Here is a 26,131-nt window from a genome sequence, read left to right on the forward strand (position 1 = left end):
GAAATAGATAATCATGATTAGTTTGATTTGTTATAATTTGAAAACAAAAAACATTAATATTTTTACTTTTAATCAAAATCAAAATTTTATAAGAAAAACATCGTTCATAACTTTTCATTGTGAATCATGTCTTTGTGGTACTTAGATGTCTTCAATTCTCTCCGACCAAGAAACAAATAATCTGAAATTCAAATATCTTCAATTCACTTAAGAATATTTTAAAATGTCTACAAAATTCTCCCACAACAAGTTATACATGTGAATATATTTTTACTCATATATCAACACATGTATCTTTTTTATAATTTATACATGTGTCTTTATTTTTACTCATATATTAATATGTGTACCTAGTTTTTTTTAATTTATATGTGTGTCTATACTTTTACTCGTATTAATATAGGGACCTATCTTTTTGTAATTTATGCATGTGTTTATATTTTTACTCATATTAAGGCAATAAACTTTTTTTTTTTAATTTATACATGTGTCTATAATTATAAATTTATACTTTAACACAAAAGTAGTAACTATTACTTTAGAAATTTTATAGTTATGACTTTTACGTGTGTTTGACTTGTATTTTCAAGACAAAATTTCTTTTTATGGCTTCCTTAAACAATACCCTTAGACGTTATTTGGATTTCATCCATTTGAGCGATTCCTAGTTTTTTTTTCTTAGTTTTTGCATTATTTTCAAAAATACCGTTTATTAAATTGACATTCCATTTTCCAAAACATACTACCTCAGTCCCTAATTATATGGCTCTTTTGGAAAAATAACGGGAATTAATAAAATTGAAAGTGGTAATAATTTTGTTTGTAATTACTATTGTTTTTACAATTTATTCCTTTAAGAGAGAGTTAGTGTATGTTGCCAATATAGTATTTAATGTTGATTGAAGAAAAAGATATAAAATAAATAGTGGTATGTTGGTAAAGAATTAATTAACGAACTTGGAAATACCAAAGGAGTCTTATAAAAAAAGACAAAAACATTTCTCAAAAGAGTCTTATATTTAGGGACGGAGGTACTATTTAATCTATTTAATTGTCAATGAAATATAAACAGACTCAATTTAACATGTCTTGCTCCTTAATAATATTTGATGTTAAAAATAACTGTTAAGGTGTAGGTAGATCTAGGACACTCATGTTTGTTGTCATATAAGAACACTAAGAGAACACAAATTTTTAATCTGTCGAGAAAATTTGTTGTTTTCACGTTTTGTAAATAAGTTAACACATTTTTGTTATAGCAATATAAGTTAACACTCATGTTTTATGTTTTTCACGTTTAACTTAAATGTTTAAGCACTTTATTATTTTCTTGTTATAATTACACTTTTGCACACATTTATGAGTGAGACTATATACTCGGGCATGTGTGAAACTTTAGGTTAGTTTGAGGTTTAGTGCATTCTTTCACAAATATTAGATGAGTCAGTCAATTTTAAGCCTAATCACAATATTTTATTTTTTAACAGATATTGATCTTTTTCTTGCTGCATATGTAACAACCCAGGCGGGTCCCGGCTAGGCACTGTTCCCCCCAGCACTGTTACTCACAAGCTTAATCACTACCCCCCCCTATAGTAGTGTTTTTGCCTCCCGTGGAAATCGAACATAGTATCTGGGGTTAAGTACTACTTCAATTGAGCTAGTACTTAACCCCAGGTACTAGGTTCGATTCCCACGGAAGGCAAAAACACTACTATAGGGGGGTAGTGATTAAGCTTGTGAGTAACAGTGCCGGGGGGTACAGTACCTAGCCGGGACCCGCCTGGGCTGTTACAGCATATGACATGATCATTGAAGGTAAGTTAACTAGATTTCTAAATTTCTATTACTTTGGACAAGTGTTGGTGTAATCTTTATTCATGAGATTTTGTCTCTCACATTGAATGAGATCAAGGGTTCTTGTGAGCTTCTCTATAAATCTTAATTGTGCATTCTTTCACAAATATTTGCTGAGTCAGTCAATTTGAAGCCTAATCACAAAAAAAATTTAACAAATTTTATGGAACGACTTCCTTTTGATCCGTGGTCGATAGTCGTTTTGGATGTACATCCTATATGGTTATCACGAAGATATCGTCTAGTTACTATATCGTAAATACCACATGTACTTCCTACTGTGGAGATATTTTGATATGGGTATTTGACTCTATAGACCAATAACTAGAAATATAAGACACTCGCGTAAAACAAAAAACTAGACGGGAGAGAAAAATCCACCTTATATTTTCAATAAATTGAGAAAGTTTACAAGAATATAATTATATTTAGTTCAATCCAAAAATAATGGATAATCTAAAATATTACTTGGTGTATAAATTGAAAAATACCTTCATTTGGTATATGATTAGTATCTGCAATAAGATCCAAAACTATTCGATTATGTTATTATTAGTCACTAGACTATTTGACAAAAAAACAAAAAATAAAATGAAGTTTTTATTTATCAAGTTTTTCTTTTTGTTGACAATAAAGGAAACATGTTATTTTTATTAAGAAAGTTGAAATAGCATATTGTTTCTTTTATCCTAACTAAAGTTGAATTATGTTTTTCTGATTAGCCACCAGACTATTTGATAAAAAAACAAAAAATAAAATCAAGTTAAGTTTTTCTTTTTGTAAGACAAAAAAGGAAACATGTTATTTTTTTTAAGAAAGTTGAAATTGTTTCTTTTATCCTAACTAAAGTTGAAATAACTACCTGCAGAATAATATATGTGGGGTACAATAAAAACAATTTGTTTTGTTGTTGTGAGAATTTTTATTTATTTGAACCCCTCTTACTATAAAGTTCAACTTCATATTTAGAGTCAGAGTGAACTTCAAACTTAAACATGTGGAATGATATTCTTTTAACACTGGTTTCCATGGACCCAGAGGCGATAGGGGTTGAACTTGTTCACATTTTGATGGCGTGTGATGAAGCTATCCAGTGAGAGAATATTATGCTCGCAAACATGCTCGTGAGACGCATTGCATTGTTAACTTCGTTGCAAACTCGAGTGATGAGTAATGTTGCTTCGTATTTCGCTGAAGCTTTTGCTCGGAGAATCAACATATTTGATCCTGACTAATTTTAGCATAGAGGGAGGAATCAACACGTTTTGTAAAGATGTTTTCTCCATGTTTTCTGTTGTAGAGAAAATGCCTTGTTCCTTAATAATATTTGAGGTTACAAATATTTGTTAAAGTGTAGGTAGATTTAGGAGACTCGTGTTTGTTGCCATACAAGAACACTAAGATAATACAATTTTTAATCTATCAACAAAATTTGATATTTTTACGTCTCGTAAAGAAGTTAACATGTTTTTGTTATAGCAATATAAGTTAACACTTATGTTTTCTGTTTTCACGTTTAGCTTAAATGTTTAAGCACTTTATTATGTTCTTGTTATAATTAAACTTTTGCGCACACTTATGAGTGAGACCATATACTCGGGCATGTGTGAAACTTTAGGTTAGTTTGAGGTCTAGTCTTAGTCGTTTTAGATGTACATCCTATATGGTTATCACGAAGATCTCGTCTATAGTTACTCTTTCGTAAATACCCCACTAGTTGGATATACTTCCTACTAGTGGAGATATTTTGATATGGGTATTTGACTTTGGAGACCAATAACTAAGAATATAAGCACTCGTGTAAAACAAAAAATTAGCCGGGAGATAAAAATACACCTTATACTTTCAACAAACTGAGAAAGTTTACAAGAATATAAGTATATCTAGTTCAATCCAAAAATAATGTATAATCTAAAATGTTACGTGTATAAATTGAAAAATACTTTCATTTGGTATTGAAAAATTAAGCACATTGGCACCGTTAGATATCCACCACCATTTTTCTATCAATTATTTCTTCAAAACAGAGCATATATATATATATATATATAAAACAAAAATTGCATGACTATATATTTGTTCCATGACATAAACAAGGATAATCTTAATCTTTCATCGATATTAGTACATGCACATGTCATAGGGGATTTATATATAATAATGTAACATTCGACTTTAAGTAAAAACATAACAAACAATTTATCAAAATATTTGTTCCACTTAAAAACCAAGAAAATAAAGTCATACTATTTCAATAAACTATACAAATAAATGGTAAAAACGTCTAAAAGATTAAAACCAAATTCAATATACCGTTATGTAGTTGAGCATTTGAGCTTGAACCATATCTATATCATAGGATCCATTAAGTAAATATTCATGTGATAGTTCAAAATATTATGGAAAGGAAGAGTATGCATGTCTATAGGTAGATGCAATTTAGTTCATGTAGTTTTATCAATGTTGCAATTAGATACAATTGTGACCTTGTCCCTTAACACAATAACACCCTTAATTAAAACAAAAAAGGTAGCAATGGTGAAACTTTAAACACAATAAACTAAGATACAAGTTTTAATGATTAAACTATGCCACCATTTTTCAATATGTCTGCACTTGTTTTCACCTTGGCTTGTTGATTTTTACATTTTAGGCATTCAACATAAATTGCATGAGGTTGAACCATAAAATTCATTCATCCATATCATATGTCATACATGACGTCATATATCATCTGTTTATCCTATCTATGTGTTTGTTTGTCATACATCATCCATATTAATTCATTCATTCTTATGTAGGTTTGCTAAAGAACCATCAAATCTGAAGCACCTTAGTATATTTTTTGAAAATGGGATCAAGTGCTGACATGACACCAACCATTTTGAAGAAAACTGTGATTGTTAAAGAAAAAATGCCCGAAGTTGAAAGTTTAAATAAGTTTTATGACTTGTTAGAACTTCACAAATGTTTAGCTTTTAGTGGTAAATATGGGAAGATTCTTAATTGGTTAATATAGATGTGCAAGTAGACGTTATCGCATCGTTAATTCAGTTCTATGACCCTCCACTGAGGTGTTTCATCTTTCAAGATTTTCAGCTAGTGCCTACTTTGGAGGAATTTGGCAAATCCTAGGTTATCCTTTCGAAGAGGATAACCCCTACCGATTTTTGGGAAATTACCCTAACACTGAAAGAATGGCTCAGATCTTAAGAACTAATGAGACAGAGCCATAATAACATGAAAAAGGAAAGTTCGGGATTCCTAAGAAGTTTCTTTGAGAAGTGCGCACGTGATTTAGCTTCCCTCAACGATTGCGATGCTTTTATGGAGGTGTTAGCTCTTATCATCTTCGGGTTTATTCTATTCCATGGCGATGAAAAAAATCATAGATATCCCAACAATTGATGTCTTTCTAGCTTACAAGAATAGACGGAAAGATCCAACACATGTTATGCATGTTGATGTCTATTACTCACTCAACTGTTGCCATGAGAAGCAAGGCAAGATGTTATATTGTTGTCTGCCTGTTTTGTATATCTGGCTTGTGAATCACATGTTTCATAGTAGTTGTTCAATGCCTTGTCCTATAACTGATTTCAAGAATTATGATGTGAAAAAGAAAGATAGTTAAAAATGGGCTAAAAAGTTGGTGAACCTTAATGAAAAGATCGTCTGGTGGTACCCTCGATATCAAAACATAATTGAATAAATGAAGTGATTTACCGATGTGGGACCTTCTCCAACGTACCACTTATGGGCACTCGGGGGTGCATAGATTACAACCATGTTTTGGGCTTGAGACAACTTTGCTATTCTATCAAGGAGGAGCCAACTCCGGAGTTAACTACCCCTTTTATTCTCTATGACATGGGTGCAAATAACCTCGAAAGATTAACGATCTTTTAACTTTCCAGATGCATTTGTTATTGTTTTTTGTCAAGTAGCCTCGTTTTCAAGTACTGATTTATTTTGAAACACGAAAATTAATATTAAATACACTATACCCAAATAAAATTTAGCAATATTCTCACGTAAAATATACATAAAATTTACGATGAATGTTTATATTTAATAACAGAAGGAGTACTCCATCGAGTTTCATATATAAATAAATGTATATTTCTTAGATTAATTGAATAATTCATGATCTAGTTTATAATATAGATCGAATACATCCGTTATTAAAAAACTACTCCCTCCATCTCGTAATAGATGACCCATTTGAAAATGTACAATTTTGATCTAACTTACTTTGACCATATTTTTATACTAATATACAAAGATCAATAATATCATATAAGATGTCGTTAGATTCGTCTCGACGAGTATTTTCAAAATATCAAATTTTCATAATTTTTTCTAATATATTATTCAAGATATTTAAGCTCAAAATTATGCATTGACATGCGTAATATAGTCAACAATGTCATGTATTATGGGACAGAGGGAGTAATTAATTTAGAATCCATAAAGATTGTCATGAGGGTAGGGTTGTTTAAATCCAAAATAAAACGAATATTTTTGGATATATTTGGATGTTTGTTTGTTTGTAAAAACTAAGCAAATTGGTCGGATTTGGGATCACTATTTTAAAATTGAACCAGATCACAAATGTAAATTTTTTATACTTTATTCATTCTTTTGTTAGTATTATATTGCATTATTCTATTGCTTGTTGGTTTTTAATCTTATACATCGAATCAAACCTATTTTAGTATATTTTATGTTACTATTTGTTTTCATCAAATCTATTATTTTATTGTGTATGCGTAATATTAATAAAAAGTTTAAATGTTGCATTTTGAATATCCAAAAACCTAACCAAATTCAAACACATATATTTAGATCGATTCAAATTAATTTTTATTAGTCATACTAACCGAACCGAACTCCATACAATTTTAATTTTGGATCGGATAATAAGAGAAGGGGAGGATCTAAATCCGATTCATACTGCATATGAGAAGGTAATAATTTCCTACATCATTCAATTAGTGGTCAACATTTTTTTTTAGAAAGTTTTTAGTGGTCAACATAAACATATGACAATGTACATTACTACATTAATATATTTAATAACAACATTATTAATTTAACAAAAAAAGAAACAACGTTAGAATTCCCGGTTAGATGAAAAATTTCAAAACTCAAATTTTCATTCTTTCCCGCTCACACAAAACAACCCACACGTGTCCCTTCTTCTTCTACTTTCCCTTTCTCACATAAACAATATCACACCCTTTTCTTCACTCCAAATCCTAAAAAAAACCTCTTTTTTTCTCACTCATCATGTCCACTCGTCGCTCCGGTGCCGCCGTCATCGACGGCGCCACCAAACCCACCACCAGATCCATCACTCCTCTAACCACCTCACGCAAACTCCCTTCTCTCAACACTTCATCATCTTCTTCATTAAAAGAAAACAATAACCCTCGTAGATCCACTTCTCGTGGACCCACTCACCCTACCCAAAAGCCCTTAACCCGATCCATTCCTCGTACTGATCGTAGATCATCTTCTTCTTTCTCATCTCTCCCTAGAGGCAGAAGTCCTAGCCCCTCAGATCTCAATCAAACCCGCCGCGTCTCCGTTGATCGAAAAGATTCCAAATCAATCACTAACCCCATCAGAAAATCAACTGAGAAACCCAAAAGTGCTGAAAAGGTTAGAACTTTATCAAATACTGCTAATGGGGCTAGTGCTAGGGTTAGGGTTAGGGTTGAAGAGAATAGCAATAGTAATAGTAATTGTAATGGTAATAGTAGTAATAAGAATCAGAGTAAGCTTCATGAAAAGCTTGCTTTTTTGGAGGGAAAAGTCAAGAGAATAGCTTCAGATATTAAGAAAACTAAGGAGATGCTTGATTTGAATAACCCTGATGAATCAAAAGTTATACTTTCTGATATTCAAGATAAGATTTCTGGGATTGAGAAAGCTATGGTTCGTGTTGTTGTTTCCGAAGATGATAACAAGCAAGTTGGTGTTAATGGGGTTGAAGATTTGAAGCAAATTAAGCCGATCAATGCGAGTAGTTTGGTTAAAGGTTTGAACAGTGATGAGCTTGAAGATAGGTTGTTTCCTCATCATAAGTTGATCAGAGATAGGATAATGGTTAAGGATTCGACGGTGAAGGGAAAAGTGGAGATCGAAGAGAATGTATCAAATTGTGTTGATGAAAATTCGATAGCTTTGGAGTTTTTGGCGAAGCTTGGAGAAGGGAGTGGGAAAGTTTCGAATCATGGTGATCCTTGTGATGGGGTTGAGAGAGGGAAGAGTGGTTCATCGAGTAATCAAAAGTGTGATATTGATATGGTGCTTGAGGCGGATGAGAAACTTGAGGAGTTTGATGATCAAGGGAAAGAGAACAATAATAATACACAAGAGGAAGAAGGGTTTATTGCTGATGAAACTGATGAAGCTTTTAACTTTAAGCTGAATGGGATAGGGAACAGGATTGCTGCGGCTGGTTGGTTTGTTTCTGAAGGGGAAGCTGTGCTGCTTGCTAATGATGATGCTACTTGTTCTTATTATGATATTGCCAATTCTGAGGTATTGCATGCTTGTTTTGAAATTTTGATATCTTTTTATTTAATTTTGGTCATGCCTTGATTTTGTTGTAAATGATGATGATTATTGTTGATCTTGGTAATTAATTTTGTGATCTTTAAGAATAAAGGACCAAATTTTGGACTTGAATTCTTTGCATTCACGTATTTAAGTGATTCTTGACACTGCATAAAAATTGGACTGTGCATAATTTGATTTTTCATCAACATTCACTTAAAATTGGTGTTACAAAATTCAATCTTTATCCAATGGTTAAAATTGCCTAAATTTTCCAGAAGAACATGTTATTGCCTTTAATCCTTGATAGTAGGTAAATCTTTTCCTGGCTCCTAAGTATCATTGATCATACCGAGATTAATATGTTTAGAGAATATGGCATGGCTTATATTTGAAGAGTTTAGGAACCATTAACAAAATTTATGCATATTTGTAGAAAAAAAACAATTTATGTATTTTAAAAGGCTATGTGTTTAGCTCTAATTTTTTTTTTTTCTGAAATGAGTTAGGAGTTTCGGGATGATTAGTTATATTATCTTTAAATTGTCAACCCCTGTTATTAAGTTCGGTGTCATCCTGTTGATCTTTTGATTTGCATGCTAAATATTGAGGCAAGGGAAACCAGCCATTTTAAGTCTGCAAGAAGAGAGAAATAATTCGTCTCTGTTGAGTTTCATACCAGCTTGCCTCATCTTGAGGATGCATATGAACTTCATCCAAATTAATATTGAGACGAGTGATTCAATTGACCCTTATAAAGAATTGATTGTTCAATGTTCAATGATTAATATTAATTAATAATATAAATGGACATTTGAGGATGTCAGGATGTAATATGAAATATGGAATTTTTATATTCCCTTAATCTAATGTCTCTTCATCAAGATTATAAGGGCATGAACTTGGAATTTACTCAAGTTTGATTATCATCTCTGTACAATTATATGCCAGGCTGCCCATTTAGATTTTAATTTGGTTTTTTCTTCTTAAACCGCTTTTCGATATGATTTATGTGTTTTCCACGATAGTTTATTAATATATTCATACTTGATGAAATAATAAATATGCATTTTCCAACTAAAAATTCGTCATGCTTTCAGGAAAAATCTTTATATATTCCCCCTCCAGGAGCTTCACCTAGCATATGGAGAGATTGCTGGCTAATTCGCGCTCAAGGTTCAGATGGTTGCTCCGGAAGATATGTCGTTGCTGCATCCGCAGGCAACACAATGGAATCCGGCTTTTGTTCTTGGGATTTTTACACAAAAGAAGTGAAAGCTTTCCAATTCGACAATGGAACAGCTTCCTCTAGAACAGCACTTCGACCTTTACCAAATAACATCAGAAGAAATTCTACCAGTTCCACCCTATTATCAGCAGATTCTAGACAATGGTGGTATAAACCATGTGGACCTCTCATTATTTCTACATGTAGCTCACAGAGAGGTATGAAAGTTTTCGATGTTCGCGATGGTGAGCAAGTCATGAGTTGGGAGGTTCAGAAGCCTGTTGTTGCTATGGAATACTCTAGTCCTTTGCAGTGGAGAAATCGAGGAAAAGTAGTTGTAGCTGAAGCTGAATCCATTACTTTGTGGGATGTAAATTCACTTAGTCCTCAAGCTTTGGTTTCTGTTCCTTTTGGTGGTAAGAAAATTTCAGCTTTCCATGTGAGTAATACTGATGCTGAGCTCGGTGGAGGGGTTCGGAAGAGGTTAGTTTGATTTAACATTGGCTTTACTTATATTCACTATTTTAGTGTATTCTTGTCTGCTGTCATTTCAAATTAGAAAATAATTTTCCTGTCTTTTTAAACCTGTATATAGTTGTGTAAAAGCAACTTTGGTTCATAATACACAAGTTCTGTTGTGGACCATGTTGATAGTTGATCTATAATACTATTTGAAAATCACTCATAATTCCAACATCGGCCTTTGGAAATAGAAGTTTACAATCCTTCTTGCTTGTTTGTTGACGACTCAGTTTGACAAAAATAAGAGAAAGCTGATATATATATGCCTCTCAAAACTCAACTCATTTGTTTTCTCTTGTTTCTCTCAAACTGACTTCAGATCACTGTTTCTGTAGTAAGGAAGAAGATGACCTTGAGCTTCTACTTTTGAATGGTGACATTTGTCGTCATCAGTGTTTTGGACAGTATTTAAGTTGTGATTCACACTGGACAACTAGAACTTGCCATTACATAATTAATTAAAGTGACACTTGCTCGATTAGAATTAAAGATAAGAACTAAAAACAGAACATTTGTTCATACTAAGTTGAATCTTTTTTTTTTTTTTTGACAACATACTAAGTTGAATCTTATATTTTGATTCAAACAACTTAATTTTACTCAGTAAAACTATATATCTGTTGCTGTTTTGCATTATTCTTATTGTAGTCATCATTCACTAAGAAAACCACCAAGCCAAACCTTCAATTATCATGCATATATTAAACAAATGAATTTCTATTTTCACAAGTGCTCCATTTTCATACATTTTAACCAACCTTTGGATTATGATGATGCAGAGTAAGCTCCTCAGAAGCTGAAGGAAACGATGGTGTGTTCTGCACCACAGATTCTATCAACATATTGGACTTTCGCCAACCATCCGGCATTGGTCTTAAGATACCAAAACATGGTGGTGTCAATGTACAATCTATTTTCTCTCGCGGCGATTCTGTCTTCCTTGGATGCACCGCTTCCACTTCAATGGGCAAAAGACAGTCATCATCGCTGATACAACAATTTTCATTGCGGAAACAAGAACTATTCAACACCTATACTTTTCCAGAATCCAATGCACACGCACATTATGCAGCAGTTTCACAAGTTTGGGGTAATTCTGACTTTGTCATGGGTGTGTGCGGTTTAGGACTATATGTGTTTGACGCAATGAAAGATGATGATGCATTAAGGGTTTATGATAATAATAATAATGGTCAGAATCTTAGGGAAGTTGTTGGTCCTGATGACTTATATTGGCCTTCCTTTGATTATATGGGATCTCGTTCTCTTTTGATATCAAGAGATCGACCAGCTATGTGGAGGCATCTAATAGTTTGAAATTAATTAATGTATTTTTAGTAATTATTGTATTTCTAGTAATTAAGTGCAGTAGTTTTCTGCAATTGCAAAGCAGGAATTTGGTTTTTAATGGTTAAGGGTTAGTTTATGCTTTACCACTTCCTTGCAATGCTGTTTAAGGATTATATATTTTGTTTAATGATAGAAAAGTGTGTTTGGTGTGAATGTTTGTTTAATACTCAGAGACTTGTTGATTATATGCCTACACTTTCTCTCCTCCACCCTCTGTAGTGCACAATTTGGTAACTGAAGTCTAGAAGTGAAGTCAACTCTTGTGATGAGTAATGTTTGTATTATTTTTCAAACATTGCTAAAATGAATGGTCTTAAAAGCATGGCAAGAGATGCTTTGAAAAGGTAAGGAAGAATAATAACATTCCCCGAAAGCCTATAAACTAGAGTTCAAGGGGGGCTCAGTAAACCCTATTTGCTATTGTTTTTAAATTCCTGAAGGATATATATAAAGGGATTTAAATTCTTTCGGAATCGAAGGTGAAAGCATGAAAGCGTCAGGAGAAAGATAACCTGACTTACGAACCAAAGCCTTCCGCACCTTGAGAATGTCTCCTGGTCCTGGTTGGGAGCTGTCTCCACAGGACACGACCAAGTGAGCTAACAGGGGGTTTAGAGCTCCTCTTTTCAAGGAGACTCATCCACACCTGTGCCCTTTTAATATGATGAGGGGAAGTCCAGACCCAACCTCGCCGCGCGTGGCTTCTCGGTCACCTAACGCTACACCTCACTTGCTCTGTCCAAGAAGTCGTTTAACCTAAGGTAACTATTCGGAGAATAGGTTGTAACACTGGATATTCCGTATTAGTTGATGCAACTCTGAGGTGGATCTGGATATGATATTGACTATAAAGTAAAGCGGATACTGACTTCGAAAGTACTCTTAATCACTTCTTTCTTGGCCTTATCTTCAATCCAATAGTGAAACTTGAACGTTTGGGAATTCTATTGGTGTACACCTTAGTGAGGTTTATATTTATTTTAATTTTTTTGATGATATAAGTCAAAATATAAAACTCAATGATAAAAGTTTTCTAAACAGTCTTTTAATCTCAATATATTACACTATTGTACCAAATAAATATTTCATATGTTTCAGAACAAAAATTATATTTACTATAATTTATCGTTATTGATAAATAACCAAATGACCATTTTCGACTTATTTTAGTCAACCAAATTGACATTTACAATCTTCATTACTTATACAAACTTCTAATAAGTTTTTAAAATCATTTCAACAAGGTTTATCTAGAACATGAAATCCAAGACCAAAAGTTGTATACAAAGTCATAATTTCTAGGACAAAAGCCATTTGCAATGCGCATCTTTTACATCACAATTGGTTATACTTCGAATCAGTAATCACTTTCAGCTATTGATATTTGATAGTCATTTTTTCTCAACATGTCTATAGGACTATATTTACATGTATGAGACAAACACCTCAATTATCCGAATCTGCATCACGAAAGGGTAATGGAACTGTCTTCACTGCTCTGTAATGACCAACATTGTTTAGATGCTCGTTCTCCAACCTGTTCACAAACAAGTTAAGTTTATAAAAATATTCTATGATTCTTATCATCATGATGTTAATGTTTTCTTAAAACTGAAAAAAAAGGTTATTGTTAGCTGTTCTAAGTTGTTTAGGAAAGTACCTGTAGAAATTCCAATGCCCTCTTCTAATAACCTCCAATGAAGCTAACAGAAATTCTAACAACCGTGTTTGAACAGGCCCCACTTTGAAGTGCATGACAGTCTCTGTCCAAGTCACTCTTAAAACAACATTTAGTGCCTGCAATCCAATGTCCATTTTTGATTAATTAAAGTGACACTTGACTTTGTACCCAAAAAAAGAGACACTTGACCCGTCCGACACAACCCTAATATTTTTTGCGTGATTTTTTAGGCGTTTCTTATCCCATCTGCACATTTTCTAAAACATTTGATTTTGCCCGGTTACACAATCAGGCAATGCAAAAACACGTCTAGATTGTATAATCCAGACAAATCAAATGTTTTGACAAATGTTGGGAGAATAAAGAAGTTACCGCTTTTTTGTGGCTAAATCCATTCTAAAATACGTTCAATCGGGTGGCCAATTTAACCGAAGCCAAATTCTAACAATAATTTCAATACTTAGATTAGAGAGAGGCAAATAGAAATTACCATAGACATGTAGTATATGCTCTTATTTTTCAGGACAAGATCATCTCTAAGCCATGCATTTCTGGAGTTAGGATTAAGAAACCCCCAATCCTTGACAAAATCCCAATACAATTGATACAATGTAGCCATCACAGAAGTGATTATCACAATAACAAACATTATATTGTTATCTTGCCTGCCATATGTTACTCTAGCCCCGGCTGCAACCATTGCAGACACATACTTCCCCATGTTAGCCAAATGTGCAACATCAGAGTCATCAAACCATCGTCTTATACACTAGTAATGACATTCAAATAAAATGTGTTAGTTGTATTAACAAAATTTAATTAATGTTAATTGATAATTTAGTAATGCAGATTAGCATTCAACGTTAAAAGCATACCTGGAGAGCACGCCAAAAATATGGCAAAAATGAGATAATGTAAGTTATTTCCATGTATAATCTTCCTGAATGACAAGTTTCAGGGTGGTGTGTTTTGAATACTCTAGATAAAATGTGACAACCTGTTGTCTCCAAATGCCTTAGCAATGGTATCTGTATACCATGAAATAGTAAAAATGTTGATTAGAATGCATAATGATAAACAAAATAAAATTATATAATAAACTTGTTGAAGATATAAAATAAGATTTTACCTGGCTAGTAAGTTGATCAGCCATAAAAAAGTCCACTAGAAGAACCTGTAGTAATGATATTAAATCAAACAATGAAAATTTAATTTTATACACATGAATTATGACATATAATTATCAATGTATCCAATTGCTTCAAAAAATGTATGAAATTTACCTTATAAAATGGAGAGCAGACTATGTTACGAATAACACGGATGAAGCAGAAACGAGTTGGGCGATAGAATATATCTAACGGGCAAATGAGCAGAGCTATGAAAAACTGCAAAAATAAACGGCAGTTCAAAATCAGCAGCACAAAGGTTTACCATAATAGTCCATGAAATGTCGGTCCAGTGATAAAAGTTTGACATTATAATCTCAAAGGAAGAAGTTCAAAATTCTTGAATAACGACTAGTAGCGTTCGTCTCTTTATTAAATAATATTTTTTCGTTCCATTTTTAGTTTCGTTCTATTTTCGAGACTAACCAGAAGAAGAATTCCAGGGATGGCATCAACATTGCCCGGAAAAAATCCTGCAGCCCTAAGAAGAAGATGCACAACCATTGACCCAACCACAGCAGTCATGAATACAGTGCACATAAGAAATGCATCTCTATGCTTTAATGCTGTGCTTGGTGAGAATTCAAAGATGAAATTGTGATTGATTCTTGTAGCCTTCCACATGTATAGGTTGCATCCATACATGAACAAGTGTAGACTTAACAATGCAAATACACTGCATAATAATATCATAGTAACTGTTAGTTAGTACATTTTAATGGTTATACTTACAAATAAGATATAAATTTAGCTGAAAATAAAAAAAATTAAGGGATATGTAATGATAGTGTAAAATTATTTTACACTTGCATCCAATCATAACTTTTCAATTTGAAACATCATGTTTGACGGTTTTTAAATAAAAGAGTTAGATGATTCTTTATTCTGTTCGCCAGCTGTGATAAGTTGTTAATGTAAAACAATTCTACACTTTATTTAGTTCGCGAGCTGTAATCGGTTGTTAATGTAAAACAATTTTACACTTGCAATACATATTTTTTATTTTTTTGTTGAAAAATGGAAAATGTCATATCTTATTTTTGGTCATATGAAGAACTAGGACCATGAGAAGTTGTACCTGAAGACAGGGTAGACTGCTTCCATATAAGCTGGCTCAGTGTTAGGAGAGAAAATACCACACAAGTGGGCCAAGATTGCATATACACAAAACAAAGATACAAAACAACCTGTACATAACCCTGTAGAGAAAATAAAATTATAAAATCAACTAAGGTTTAATGTATGGAATAATAGGAAAATACTTGTGTGGACCAGGGACCAAACCCCATTGTGTGGTCACAACCAAAGAAATGAGAGAGAAGAGAGAGAAGAGAGAAGAGAGAGAAAATGGAAAAAGTAAAGAAAGAAAGAAAAAACTATGTGTGTGACCAAACCCAATTGTGTGGTCCTGGTCCACACAAGTCTTTCTCGGAATAATAAACTATGTTTATCACACTTAGTGGCCACTATGTGACAATCACATCAGATAGAAAATTAAATGCTTTAATATATTTTAACACATTTGTTTCAGATTTAATTACTATAATCAGATAATATAATTTGGTGTTAATCGTCTGATTCTCAAAAGAAGGCGACCCTGATAATTTAGAGTTCGGTTGTTAGGTAAATATAACCTGATGAAGAATAATATTTTGATTTGGGACAATAATACTTTTTTATACAAGTAGGACAATAAAACGAATATATAAACTTTTTTATTGATATAATAATTAATTCCAATTCACTAATATAGACATAGATTTGATATAGTGGAAGTTATTACCGACAAAGAAGGTGACCATATGAGAACCTTTCTGCACTTGAGGTTTTAAAAACTTCATTGCCTTTTTTCTATCATTGCTAGCAAAGTGCTTTGTGAATATGGATTCCACTTCATCCATTAGTCTAACAACCTTTCATAATCAAAATATTATATTGCAATTAATCACCAATTATTGCAAAACCACATAATCATTATACACTCTCTTATGAATTTTAAAATAACCAAATCTTATGGTACACTAAAATTTTGAATACTTATTTCCCTTCCTTTAATTTATTTTTTTGGTAAATAAAATGAAATACAAGCATACCTTGTCTGAACTAATGAAATGTGATCTTTTCACTGTTTTCAAATAACTTGCAGAAGCTGTTTGGCAAGCCACCTGATTGATCAATAGGGTTAAAGTGATCTCATTAGGTTATATATATGAATTCAACTTATCAACTAGCAAAAATAATAATTAATATTTTTCATTAAAAAAAATCTTTGTGTTAGTTGAAGACAAATGAAACATCTTCACGTGAGGGACATAACATGCAATTGCGAGTTAGTTTGAAACATGATGAATTATTATGTTGAAAAAAAGCAAGAAGTTTACTTTACTTTCATTTGGTCTTTATTCATGCAAACTATATTGGGCAAAGCAAGATGTAGGTGTAAATACCCAAAATGCAACTGACCAAGAAACACAAAAGAACGTGACATGCAAACTTAATTCATGTACTCTTTCTTACATATTCATATATTTGTACATATGTATGTATAGTGCACGTGTAATAAGGTGTATATATTAGCAGCCATACCTTGTCAAACTTTTTGAGGATCTTTGAAAATGCCACTATATTTAGTGAGCTGCCAAAAACAATAGAATGTTGTTAGAATTTGCTCACTTATGAAAAAAAGTACTTATGGTAATTTGGGTAAAGGAATTACAAATACGTAAAGGAATGAAAAAAATTCAGTGACATAGAAATTTGTTATTAATACGCTATGAAGACTGCTGCTCCCACAGTCCCACTGGTCCTTTTCAGGCATCGACACTGTTAGTCTTGTTAGAATGCTGCATTATGGTATGGGTCCATCACATTGCTAAAAAGCTCATCGGATTTATCGAATTGTAAATCCTGATCTAATAAATTATTTTCATCGGAGCGTAACTTTTGATCGATTTATTTTAGATATTGAACAATCTGAGGAGTCTATAAAGTAGTTTGGTGGTTGGAGTTCACACATTTTAAATGTGAAAAAGTGAGGTGTCCAGAGTTCGAACCATGACTCCTACATATATTATGTGTTATTCATTCCTACCAACCGAGTTAAGCTCACAGGGACAACATCCTTTTTACTTATACACCTCAATACTATTTTCTCCTCTTCTTATTTTTGGAAATTAGTTCCCAAAGTTTGTTTTTTAATTATAAAATAGTAACTAAAATGATATTTTGAAGTTATAACTTTTTTGCATTTTATTCTAAAAAGAGTAGAGTTATCCGTTAACATTTATCAATTTTAAACCAAACAATTGTGTTGAAATGGTCAATGAGCTCCAACATCTGACAAATTGTTAAGTAAAATTTGAGTTTGATTTATGAGTAGAACAAATATTGGTTAGATTTTACTCCTAACCGAACATCGGATAACCAAGACCCCTTTTCCCTGGGAACCAGAGGATTAACACCAATTTTTTTAATCAATTTAATGGAAATTTTTCATCCATAATATTGAAGTGGTTTCGGTTAGAACAGGTGTGCTGGATTAGTCCATTTTTATTCTACCTTATCAAATTAGATTAGAAAAATAAATTCAGAGTACATTTTTCAAAGTAATGACTACATATTGACAATATCAATTCTTTCCCATAGTCATCCAATTATATATTATCATACAAATGAGTACATGAGAAATATTTCTAATTTAGAAGAGAGTTCAAATTAGAAAAGATTAAACCAAATGAGAAATACCCTGATTTGGATTCATTCACACTAATATTTTGTGACATACTCATGATTGGATCAATTAAATTGGCAGTTCACATTTGCTAAAGATCCCTAAAAATAGAAATGTCTTGACCCACTAATACCCAGCTAATATCCCACCAAGTCACCAATTATCCAACATTTTACGTGCTCTACTGAATCTCCACATATGATTAGCCTCATTAATTAAAAAGAAATAATAATTTGACATCAAATAAATTTTCTTTTTTTGGTCAAGTGACATCAAAATTTTAATGTCAAATACAACATCCTTTAATTTTATGTATTTTTTTTAAACGTGTGTAAGTTACAAGAGATAAAAAGCGAAGAGTGATAGAGATAAAAATATACGGTGTTACATGCATATATGTATTTTAATGTTCAAATAATACGACTCTTAATTAAATAACAAAAATAAATATATGTAGTTAAATTAAATAAATAATGACCTGTAAGTTTTGAGAAGGCCAAGGCCTTTATAGAGTTCAACAAAAGCACTTCTAATCATCTTTTCAGCATATTGAATTTTTCTCTTGTTAATGAAATCTCCATACCCTTCTTTTATAGGACTATTCACCAAATCCTCCCACAAAATGGAAGTAACAGCCGTTATAGCCTTTGTTGGTGTGGTGGCTGGAATATCAATTCTCATTGCCATTTTAGGTTTTCCTTTTTTTGTCTTTACCCTTGTTGCTGAATTAACAAAATTCACACCATTTTTTGCTAAAGTTGATATTACTTCATCCATTTGTGATGTTTCTGAATTTGTTTCATCTGATTCTTCACAACTTTCTGTAATAAGAAAAATCCATAACGGTTTTATTTTGCATGTTAATCATATATGGAGAAAAAAACATTAACCATATCACGTGAACAAAATTTCATTTTTTCTCTTTATAGATATAATGATATTATTGAATATTATTGCAAGCTAGTTTGATGTTGACATTGTTGATTGTTGTCATGACCTTAGAAATACAATTTCCATACGTCGCACTAAATCAAAAGGCACTTGGAGAAAGGTGACATATGAATTGACCCCAAATATTTATTGTGCGCATGCCAAAGATCCAATTTTGTATAGTTTTACTAACACTTATGAAAAAAATAAACACTAATGGAAAAAAAACAAATGATTAATTATTTGGTGTAACTATCCTTTACCCACACATACATACATACATAAATACACACACACCACAAATTTGTATAGTTTTACCAACACTTATGAAAAAAATAAACACTAATGGAAAAAAACAAATGATTAGTTAGTTGGTGTAACAATCTTTTAGACACACACACTCAATGATAAGTTGTCACATAATCATCTTATTTGAGTTAAGTGTTAAATGAGTTTAAGCAGCGGCAAAGCCAGCAAATATTTTACGAGGGGGCCAAATTTAAAGAAAAAAATAAAATATTTGTAAAACCAACATATTAAATTTAAAGATAAAGTATAATTTTAGTCCAATAAATTATAACTTTTTAGGTTTAGTCACTACAAAAAAATTATTTAACTTTATTTTTTGCAAATTTTTACAATAAAAAAGGAGTGTTTTTAGTCATGCATTTAATTTCGATAACAACAACTTAAGGACTAAAATTAAACAAAACCTTAGGCACTTAACTTAAAAATTTCGAGTGTTTTAGAGACTAAATCTAAATTTAATCCTAAATTTAACCGATATGTTAACAAAAAAAAACCAAAATAATTTCTACATACATGAAATGTAAATTAAAGCAATAACAAAGAAAATAAAAATTGACACGCTATTTAGAAAAGTTGGGCACAACGTGTTTCAAAAATGAATTTTATTCATAATTGATTATATATTAAATAGACTAATAATATCTTTTCCAATGTAAACAAATAAGTTATTTAGAAACTCATTATATGTTTAATTTGTTTCTGACTATTGTTTAGCAAATTTTTATTCTTAAAAAAGTTCTCTATATTTGTTGTTGAGACCGAAATTGTCAAATTAATACAAGTAAATTTATCAATCATGTAGTAATTTTCTTATTTATGCTAATTTTCAACAAATAAATTTGTTTGGGGTAGCTAAATATTTTTTATTTGGGGTAGCTAAATATAAAAACATACCGACTCATTCATGAATAATAATTTTTTTGGGGTAGCCTTGGCTACCTCATACTAATGAAGGGCTATGCCCCTGAGTTTAAGGACTCCGATTTAAACTTGGACAAAGGAAAAGAAAACGTAATACATAATTTATTAGAAATTCATTTGATTGTTGACGCAGTTAGACATTAAATATGGATACATCTCTAACTAAAATTAAAATTTTGATTTGCTTCGTTGGAGGAGTCTAGCCTCTTCTACTAGAGGTTTAGACATATATATTTACATAAAGGATAATTTAAAAATATTGATACATGAAACATACATGCACACGTTAAATCACATTACTTATTTTTCGTAACATATTTCTATAAACAATTTTTTTTTAATATATGTGAAATATGCAGAATGAGTTCATAAAAAATTACAAAGAGGTATTTAAAAAGAAAAGAGAACTAACCTGAATAATTTGAGCTTTGATCGGGAGAACGAGAGAAAATCTCGGCGTTGGAATTTCTCGGCGGCAGATTATTTTTTCGGCGCCGGTCAGTGAGAAGTTGTTTAAGATCAAGCAAGATCTGAAGTTGTTTGCTAAGCATATCACCCCTCTCAAGAAACTCACTCTCTTGTTTCCTATAAAATTGGTTCACCTTATTAAGCTCTTCATCTAGCCTTGCAAAAAACACATGCACTTCATCCTCTTCTGAAAATAATTGTGCAAGTTCTGTTTCATACACCTCTTCTTCACTATCCTCCATCATTTTCCTCCTCACCTAGCATAACACGACATAATTAACTTTCATATTTATAATACATATATGTTGATTGAATTTTATTGTCTATGGTAACATGATTAATTATTGTGCATGTTTCATATGTTTCTTAATTTTTTTTTTGTTAGGGTGCACAATAGTTTCGTGTGATATGGTATGGTATGCGTGAAAATATGTTCCCCTTAGTCCCAATAATGCCAAACTCGTTTTCACTAGCTTTCGTGAGAGAATGAGAAACTCCCAAAAAAGAAAAGTAGAAAAAGAGGTTTTAGAAAAGGAGGCCACTAAACTAACTTTAATGGTACTTATTGCTGTTCTTGCTCTCTCCACTCCTTTTTGAATTATATTTTGAGTAATGATATTTTGACATCCATTTGATGACAACTTTGTTGACAACCTTGTTTTTCTCACTTCTTATTGGTCAAAAACAATGGAGAGAGAAAAAGGAAGAGAGAAGATAACAACATCATGTGAGTATGAGAGAGAAAGTTGTTCAAAAGTTGTCAAAAAGTGGTTGTCAAGATATCATTTCTCTTATATTTTATTCACTAGAGGAAAATGAATGAGTGTTTTTTCATTGGTAGAAAAAAAGGAGTTAGTAACAAAATAGTGTAACATAAGTAATAGGTATTTAACTTTCTTAATCATTTGGGTCAAGGATTTGATCTTGATCAATTATGTCAAATGTCAACTTTTTATGAGTATCAATTAACTTGAACGATTAATCTTTACGGTACAATATTTTTTATATGTTTTTTTATTGAACTATATAGTTTGGATTCTCTTAACGTCTCATTTCCTCACATTCTAAATATCATTTGACCATCGATTTTGTGCCATCGCATACACTAGGCGTCTCATTTCCTCACATTTTAAATGTCATTTCACCGTGAATTTTGTACCATCTGATTGTGTTATTGTAAATAACTTATATTTTTAATCTATACAAATCAAGGTGTCTCGAAATTTACAACATTCACACATTTTGCGCACAACTACCGGATGTATATTGTTGCTAACATACTCCCTCCGATCCTTATTATAAGAAACAATTGACTTTTTTTGTTCATTGTACAAGTGATGTATCTAATCTTCCTTAAAAAAAAACATATATGATATATAAACAGTAATTTCAAATAAAATCCTTTGTAAGAAATATATGTTACGTGTCTAAATCGCACATTACTAGCCAGCTATTGAAGCCATGAATGAAAGAGAGGGTTGTGTTATAATATGAACATAGCAATAAAATTACAAAAAACCATATGCTTATTTTTTTTTTTTTGACAAAATGAAACCGAAACTTTATACTATTATTTGGTACAAACAGCCATTTATCTATCATACAAAAGATGGAAGAAAAGTGTTGGAAACCATTATCATTTCATTGTCCTGAAAATGATGTCACTTTTCACATTTTTGTTTTTGTTGCAATAAGGTTAAAACACAAAAAAAGAGAAGAAAAAACACACTACAATACAAAAACAAAAGAAAAATCATAATGGCATGCAAAAGCTTAAGACATGTCCCTAACATGTTACAGAACAACAAAAGAAATGATCCCAAAAACTAATAAACTTCATACCTGAATGATATTTGGTTTGTTATTGTCTGAAGAACAAAACAACTTATTAGTCACAAACCGAATCGAATCGAAAATGGAGTAGCCAAAGTCTCCTTTGGGAGCTTGTTCTTCTTTAGGAACTCTTGAGAGTTTGATCTTCTTTATGTGTTTCTTTAGCATCTTGTAGTTTACAAATGCATCTTTCCATTCTGGTATTAGTTGAGCTTCAAGTTCCTTTGAGAATTTCACCATATTTCTCTATGTTTGAGAGAAAGTAGGTGAAGTAGGGGGGGTGCGGATAGAAGAATGTAAAGAGGAATATATTATAGGATTGCAAGGTTGTGAGATTGTGATGAAGGGATTTTATAAGAGAATGAGTCGTATAGACAACATTTACAGGTGCTTGCTTTACATATTGCATGCTTTAATTCACTGTACCCTTTTGAGAAGGATGCAATAAATGAAGCATTGAAATATTACTCCCTCCATTTTTTATTATAAGATGGACCTCTTTTATTATGGTCCATACTAATTAACCTCCAATAGTAGGTAGTAAAAAAAAAGAGTACCGAGTTACTCCCTCCGTCCCTATATGTAACAACCCATTTGATTTTATATTTGTCCCTAAATGTAAACTCATTTTCAAATTACTAGATGCATTTATTATTTTTTCCTAAACATGGCCCTAATTAATACTACTAACTTGACTTGAAATATGTAAAGTCAAATTTAATACACATACAAACAAATGACAATTTGGTAATATTAACACACAAAATAGACATTAATTACACTAACAACTTTTCTTAAGAAATGTGAAAAAGGCAATGGGGGTTTACATATAGGGACGGAGGGAGTATATCAAAATGTCAAAGCAGAGTATAGAAATTTCAAATTAGGGGCTTGGAGTCCTTTGCTTCCTAGGATGTTACCTTCATCTCATTTATTAATATTTGATCAAATTAAGAATTTGGAATGAATTTCCTATTGCTTAATGTAATGATTGATCACACAAGGATCATGAGTGGACTTTAATAAAAGAGGTCCATATTACGGGCTCCTATGAAAAACAATAGTTGTAATTTCTTAAAAGAAAAATAGTTGTAATAAAAAATTGTTAAATAAGTGTTACTTCATCCGTTCCAAAATACATGTTACAAACTTGCAGTCAACTACTGATCACATGCCGATACACAACTTTGACCATTAATATCTTTAATTATATATAATAAAAAATTACAAAAATTTGATATTTTAAAAATATTTATCGAGTCAAATCAAACATCATCTTACCTGTTAACATTTGTGTTTATATATTAGTTAAAAAATATGGTCAAAGTAAGCTATGTAAATGGTGCACATTGTAAAATTGCGACATGTATTTTGAAACGGAGAGAGTACTTTTTTTTTGTATATTTATCCTTATAATTATTGATGATAAAAAAAATTCAAGTTTCTCATTGGTAAATTAAATAGAAATATTTTTCTAAATAAATCATTAATGCTTGTGGAATTTTGAAATGAAAGATGTCTTATAGTAGGGGACTAGTAAGAAAAAATGAAACAGTCTTATAGGAATATTGTTGTCAGTCCAACATCTAATTACCAATTAATCTTAGAGTTCTGTTAATTAGTTATGGCAAGTTTACCTATAAACTAATCAACTTGTCTTAGAGTTCTGTTAATTAGTTATGGCAAGTTTACCTATAAACTAATCAACTTGTTAAACGGTAACTACACCTTGTTGAGATTCAAACACAAAGATCAATTCATTCAACAAGATGGAAGATACAAATCATGTTATGTTTGTTAAACAGCCTCTGAATTATGTTTTGATGATTACATCACTAATAATCTTAATATCTTAATCTTATATGTTTTGATGATTACATCACTAATAATCTTAATATCTTAATCTTAATGTTAAACAGTTCTGATTAACCCTAATCCCACCTTTTTTTAGGGAGATTCGAACCCATGCCATGTTGGTTACTTCAAAGTATTTTGACCACCAAGCCACTTGCTGTTTCTGTGATATCATTTGACTTCCACTACATGATATCCAATATTAAACTCCCTTTTCAAAAAACCAATTAATCCCTTTTCCTTTCTTTCCAAACGGTTTTGAACCCTTTTTCATCCTTCGCAATCTAAACCCAAAAGTCTGCAGTTTTCATCTATTTCTTCCTCTTGATAGAGTAACTTTTTTCATTTTGATGTGTATTTTGAACTATTTAATTAGCTCATTGTTTAAATTTTGCTCATTGTTTAAATTTTGTATGATGAGTTCCAACTTTTGTGCACTTTGCTCATTGTAGTCTTTATTGAAATGTCATACATAATACATTTAAACATGTTGACAACTAATAATATAGTCAATCTGATGCTTACATATGAAAATCAAAATAAACCCGTGCATTGCACGAGTCGGGGTCTAGTATAGGAATAATTTGTCTCCTAATCGTATGCCCATGTGTGTAGGTTAGTATAAAGGAAAATAATTATGACATAGTTATAAAAGTGTATTAATTATGACATGAACCAAAGGTCGATCGTCTAGAAGACAAAAGATATTGAGAAACAACTAAGAAGGAAATAACAAGTGGTCATCAAACATAAGACAAGTTGATCAAGAAGCAAAGTCTTTAGTCAACGGCTTTATAAACGCAAACCATCATTTGTGCTAAAGGTACATACCATCATCTAGACATGATGATAATCTGGTGGTCAACGTCAAAAAAGTCAAAGTTCATCAACCAAACAATCCTCTAAAGGTGATAAAAATACAAGAAGGAGGGGAGAGAGTTGAATTGTTTTGGTCTCTTTTAAAACACTTTATGGAATAATGGAAAACATATAGCAACGGAAAATAAATAGAAGGGATAAGAGATGACACAAAGTATTTATCTTGGTTCACCCTACAACGCGAGATTATGTCTAGTTCCGTTGCATTTTCAAGTAATTTCTTTAACTATATATGCAACACAATACACTTAAAGTATATCTCTTAAGATTTTTCTTTGAATGTTTCTAGACAAGGTATATACTATGAACAAGTATGTATACAATTACAATAGTATATGAATAAGTTAGACTATGTACGTATGTATGTGATTTTGCTCAAGTGTCATAACCTTCTTCAAACAAACTTGGTCCTTTATATATAGTTGAAGCTTGATGAACGTTGCTTGATAATCGCTTGTCTTTGAATTCCTAATTGAATGTTGAGATATCCTTGATTAAAAGTAGGCAGCGTACTAGTCATTCATTTCCATCAATGATGCTATTAATGAATATTACTCCTTTGCATAAGTCAAAATAAACTTTCCTCTCTAAGCAAAGAGTCGTTGCATGCATCATTAACGAATCCTTGACTCAATGTTGGTACAGAGGATCTCGGTCTAGAGGCTGAACCACAACATTGACTTCTATATAGAGCCTTATATTTATGTATAACACACAAGTCTATCAAGGTTCAAAGTGTTTGAACAAAATTGGTTTGTACAATTCCTCTAAGGTTTTGATGATAACAAAGTATTGAAGAACAATTGCATATGCTAATATTTGTTCAAGTGTGC

General features: G+C 31.6%; 2 protein-coding genes across 2 annotated transcripts; one reads left to right on the top strand and one right to left on the bottom strand.

The window, feature by feature from the left end:
• Positions 1 to 7,113: 7,113 nt before the first annotated feature.
• Positions 7,114 to 11,677, top strand: LOC146953982 (Transducin/WD40 repeat-like superfamily protein). Its single transcript, XM_085713163.1, has 3 exons — positions 7,114 to 8,409; positions 9,525 to 10,135; positions 10,954 to 11,677. The coding sequence occupies exons 1-3, from the start codon at positions 7,150 to 7,152 to the stop codon at positions 11,489 to 11,491; spliced, it is 2,409 nt and encodes an 802-aa protein (XP_085569289.1). The 5' UTR covers positions 7,114 to 7,149; the 3' UTR covers positions 11,492 to 11,677.
• A 944-nt stretch (positions 11,678 to 12,621) lies between these two features.
• Positions 12,622 to 22,888, bottom strand: LOC146953983 (phosphate transporter PHO1-like). The gene is made up of 14 exons (XM_085713173.1): positions 22,575 to 22,888; positions 20,677 to 20,989; positions 18,583 to 18,925; positions 16,961 to 17,009; positions 16,468 to 16,539; positions 16,158 to 16,287; positions 15,453 to 15,573; positions 14,801 to 15,050; positions 14,489 to 14,593; positions 14,335 to 14,379; positions 14,081 to 14,233; positions 13,696 to 13,974; positions 13,185 to 13,321; positions 12,622 to 13,061 (listed from the first exon to the last, which is right to left on the bottom strand). Exons 1-14 carry the CDS (start codon positions 22,803 to 22,805, stop codon positions 12,971 to 12,973), a joined length of 2,319 nt encoding a protein of 772 aa, XP_085569299.1. The 5' UTR covers positions 22,806 to 22,888; the 3' UTR covers positions 12,622 to 12,970.
• Between the last annotated feature and the right edge of the window lie 3,243 nt (positions 22,889 to 26,131).

This window comes from Medicago sativa, chromosome 1 (assembly GCF_051527215.1).
Source record: "Medicago sativa cultivar Bolivia chromosome 1, Bolivia_mono, whole genome shotgun sequence".
Lineage (NCBI taxonomy): Eukaryota > Viridiplantae > Streptophyta > Magnoliopsida > Fabales > Fabaceae > Medicago > Medicago sativa.

Bases quoted from the DNA above. Each gene is read 5' to 3' on its own strand.
- LOC146953983 (XM_085713173.1), bottom strand. From the start codon at position 22,805: ATGGTGAAATTCTCAAAGGAACTTGAAGCTCAACTAATACCAGAATGG. The intron at 18,926-20,676 runs GTTAGTTCTCTT...TTCTTATTACAG, and splicing joins TCAAAGCTCAAATTATTCAG to AAAGTTGTGAAGAATCAGAT. The intron at 16,540-16,960 runs GTATGGCTGCTA...TTGATCAATCAG, and splicing joins TCCTCAAAAAGTTTGACAAG to GTGGCTTGCCAAACAGCTTC.
- LOC146953982 (XM_085713163.1), top strand. From the start codon at position 7,150: ATGTCCACTCGTCGCTCCGGTGCCGCCGTCATCGACGGCGCCACCAAA. The intron at 8,410-9,524 runs GTATTGCATGCT...TCATGCTTTCAG, and splicing joins ATGATATTGCCAATTCTGAG to GAAAAATCTTTATATATTCC. The intron at 10,136-10,953 runs GTTAGTTTGATT...ATGATGATGCAG, and splicing joins GGTGGAGGGGTTCGGAAGAG to AGTAAGCTCCTCAGAAGCTG.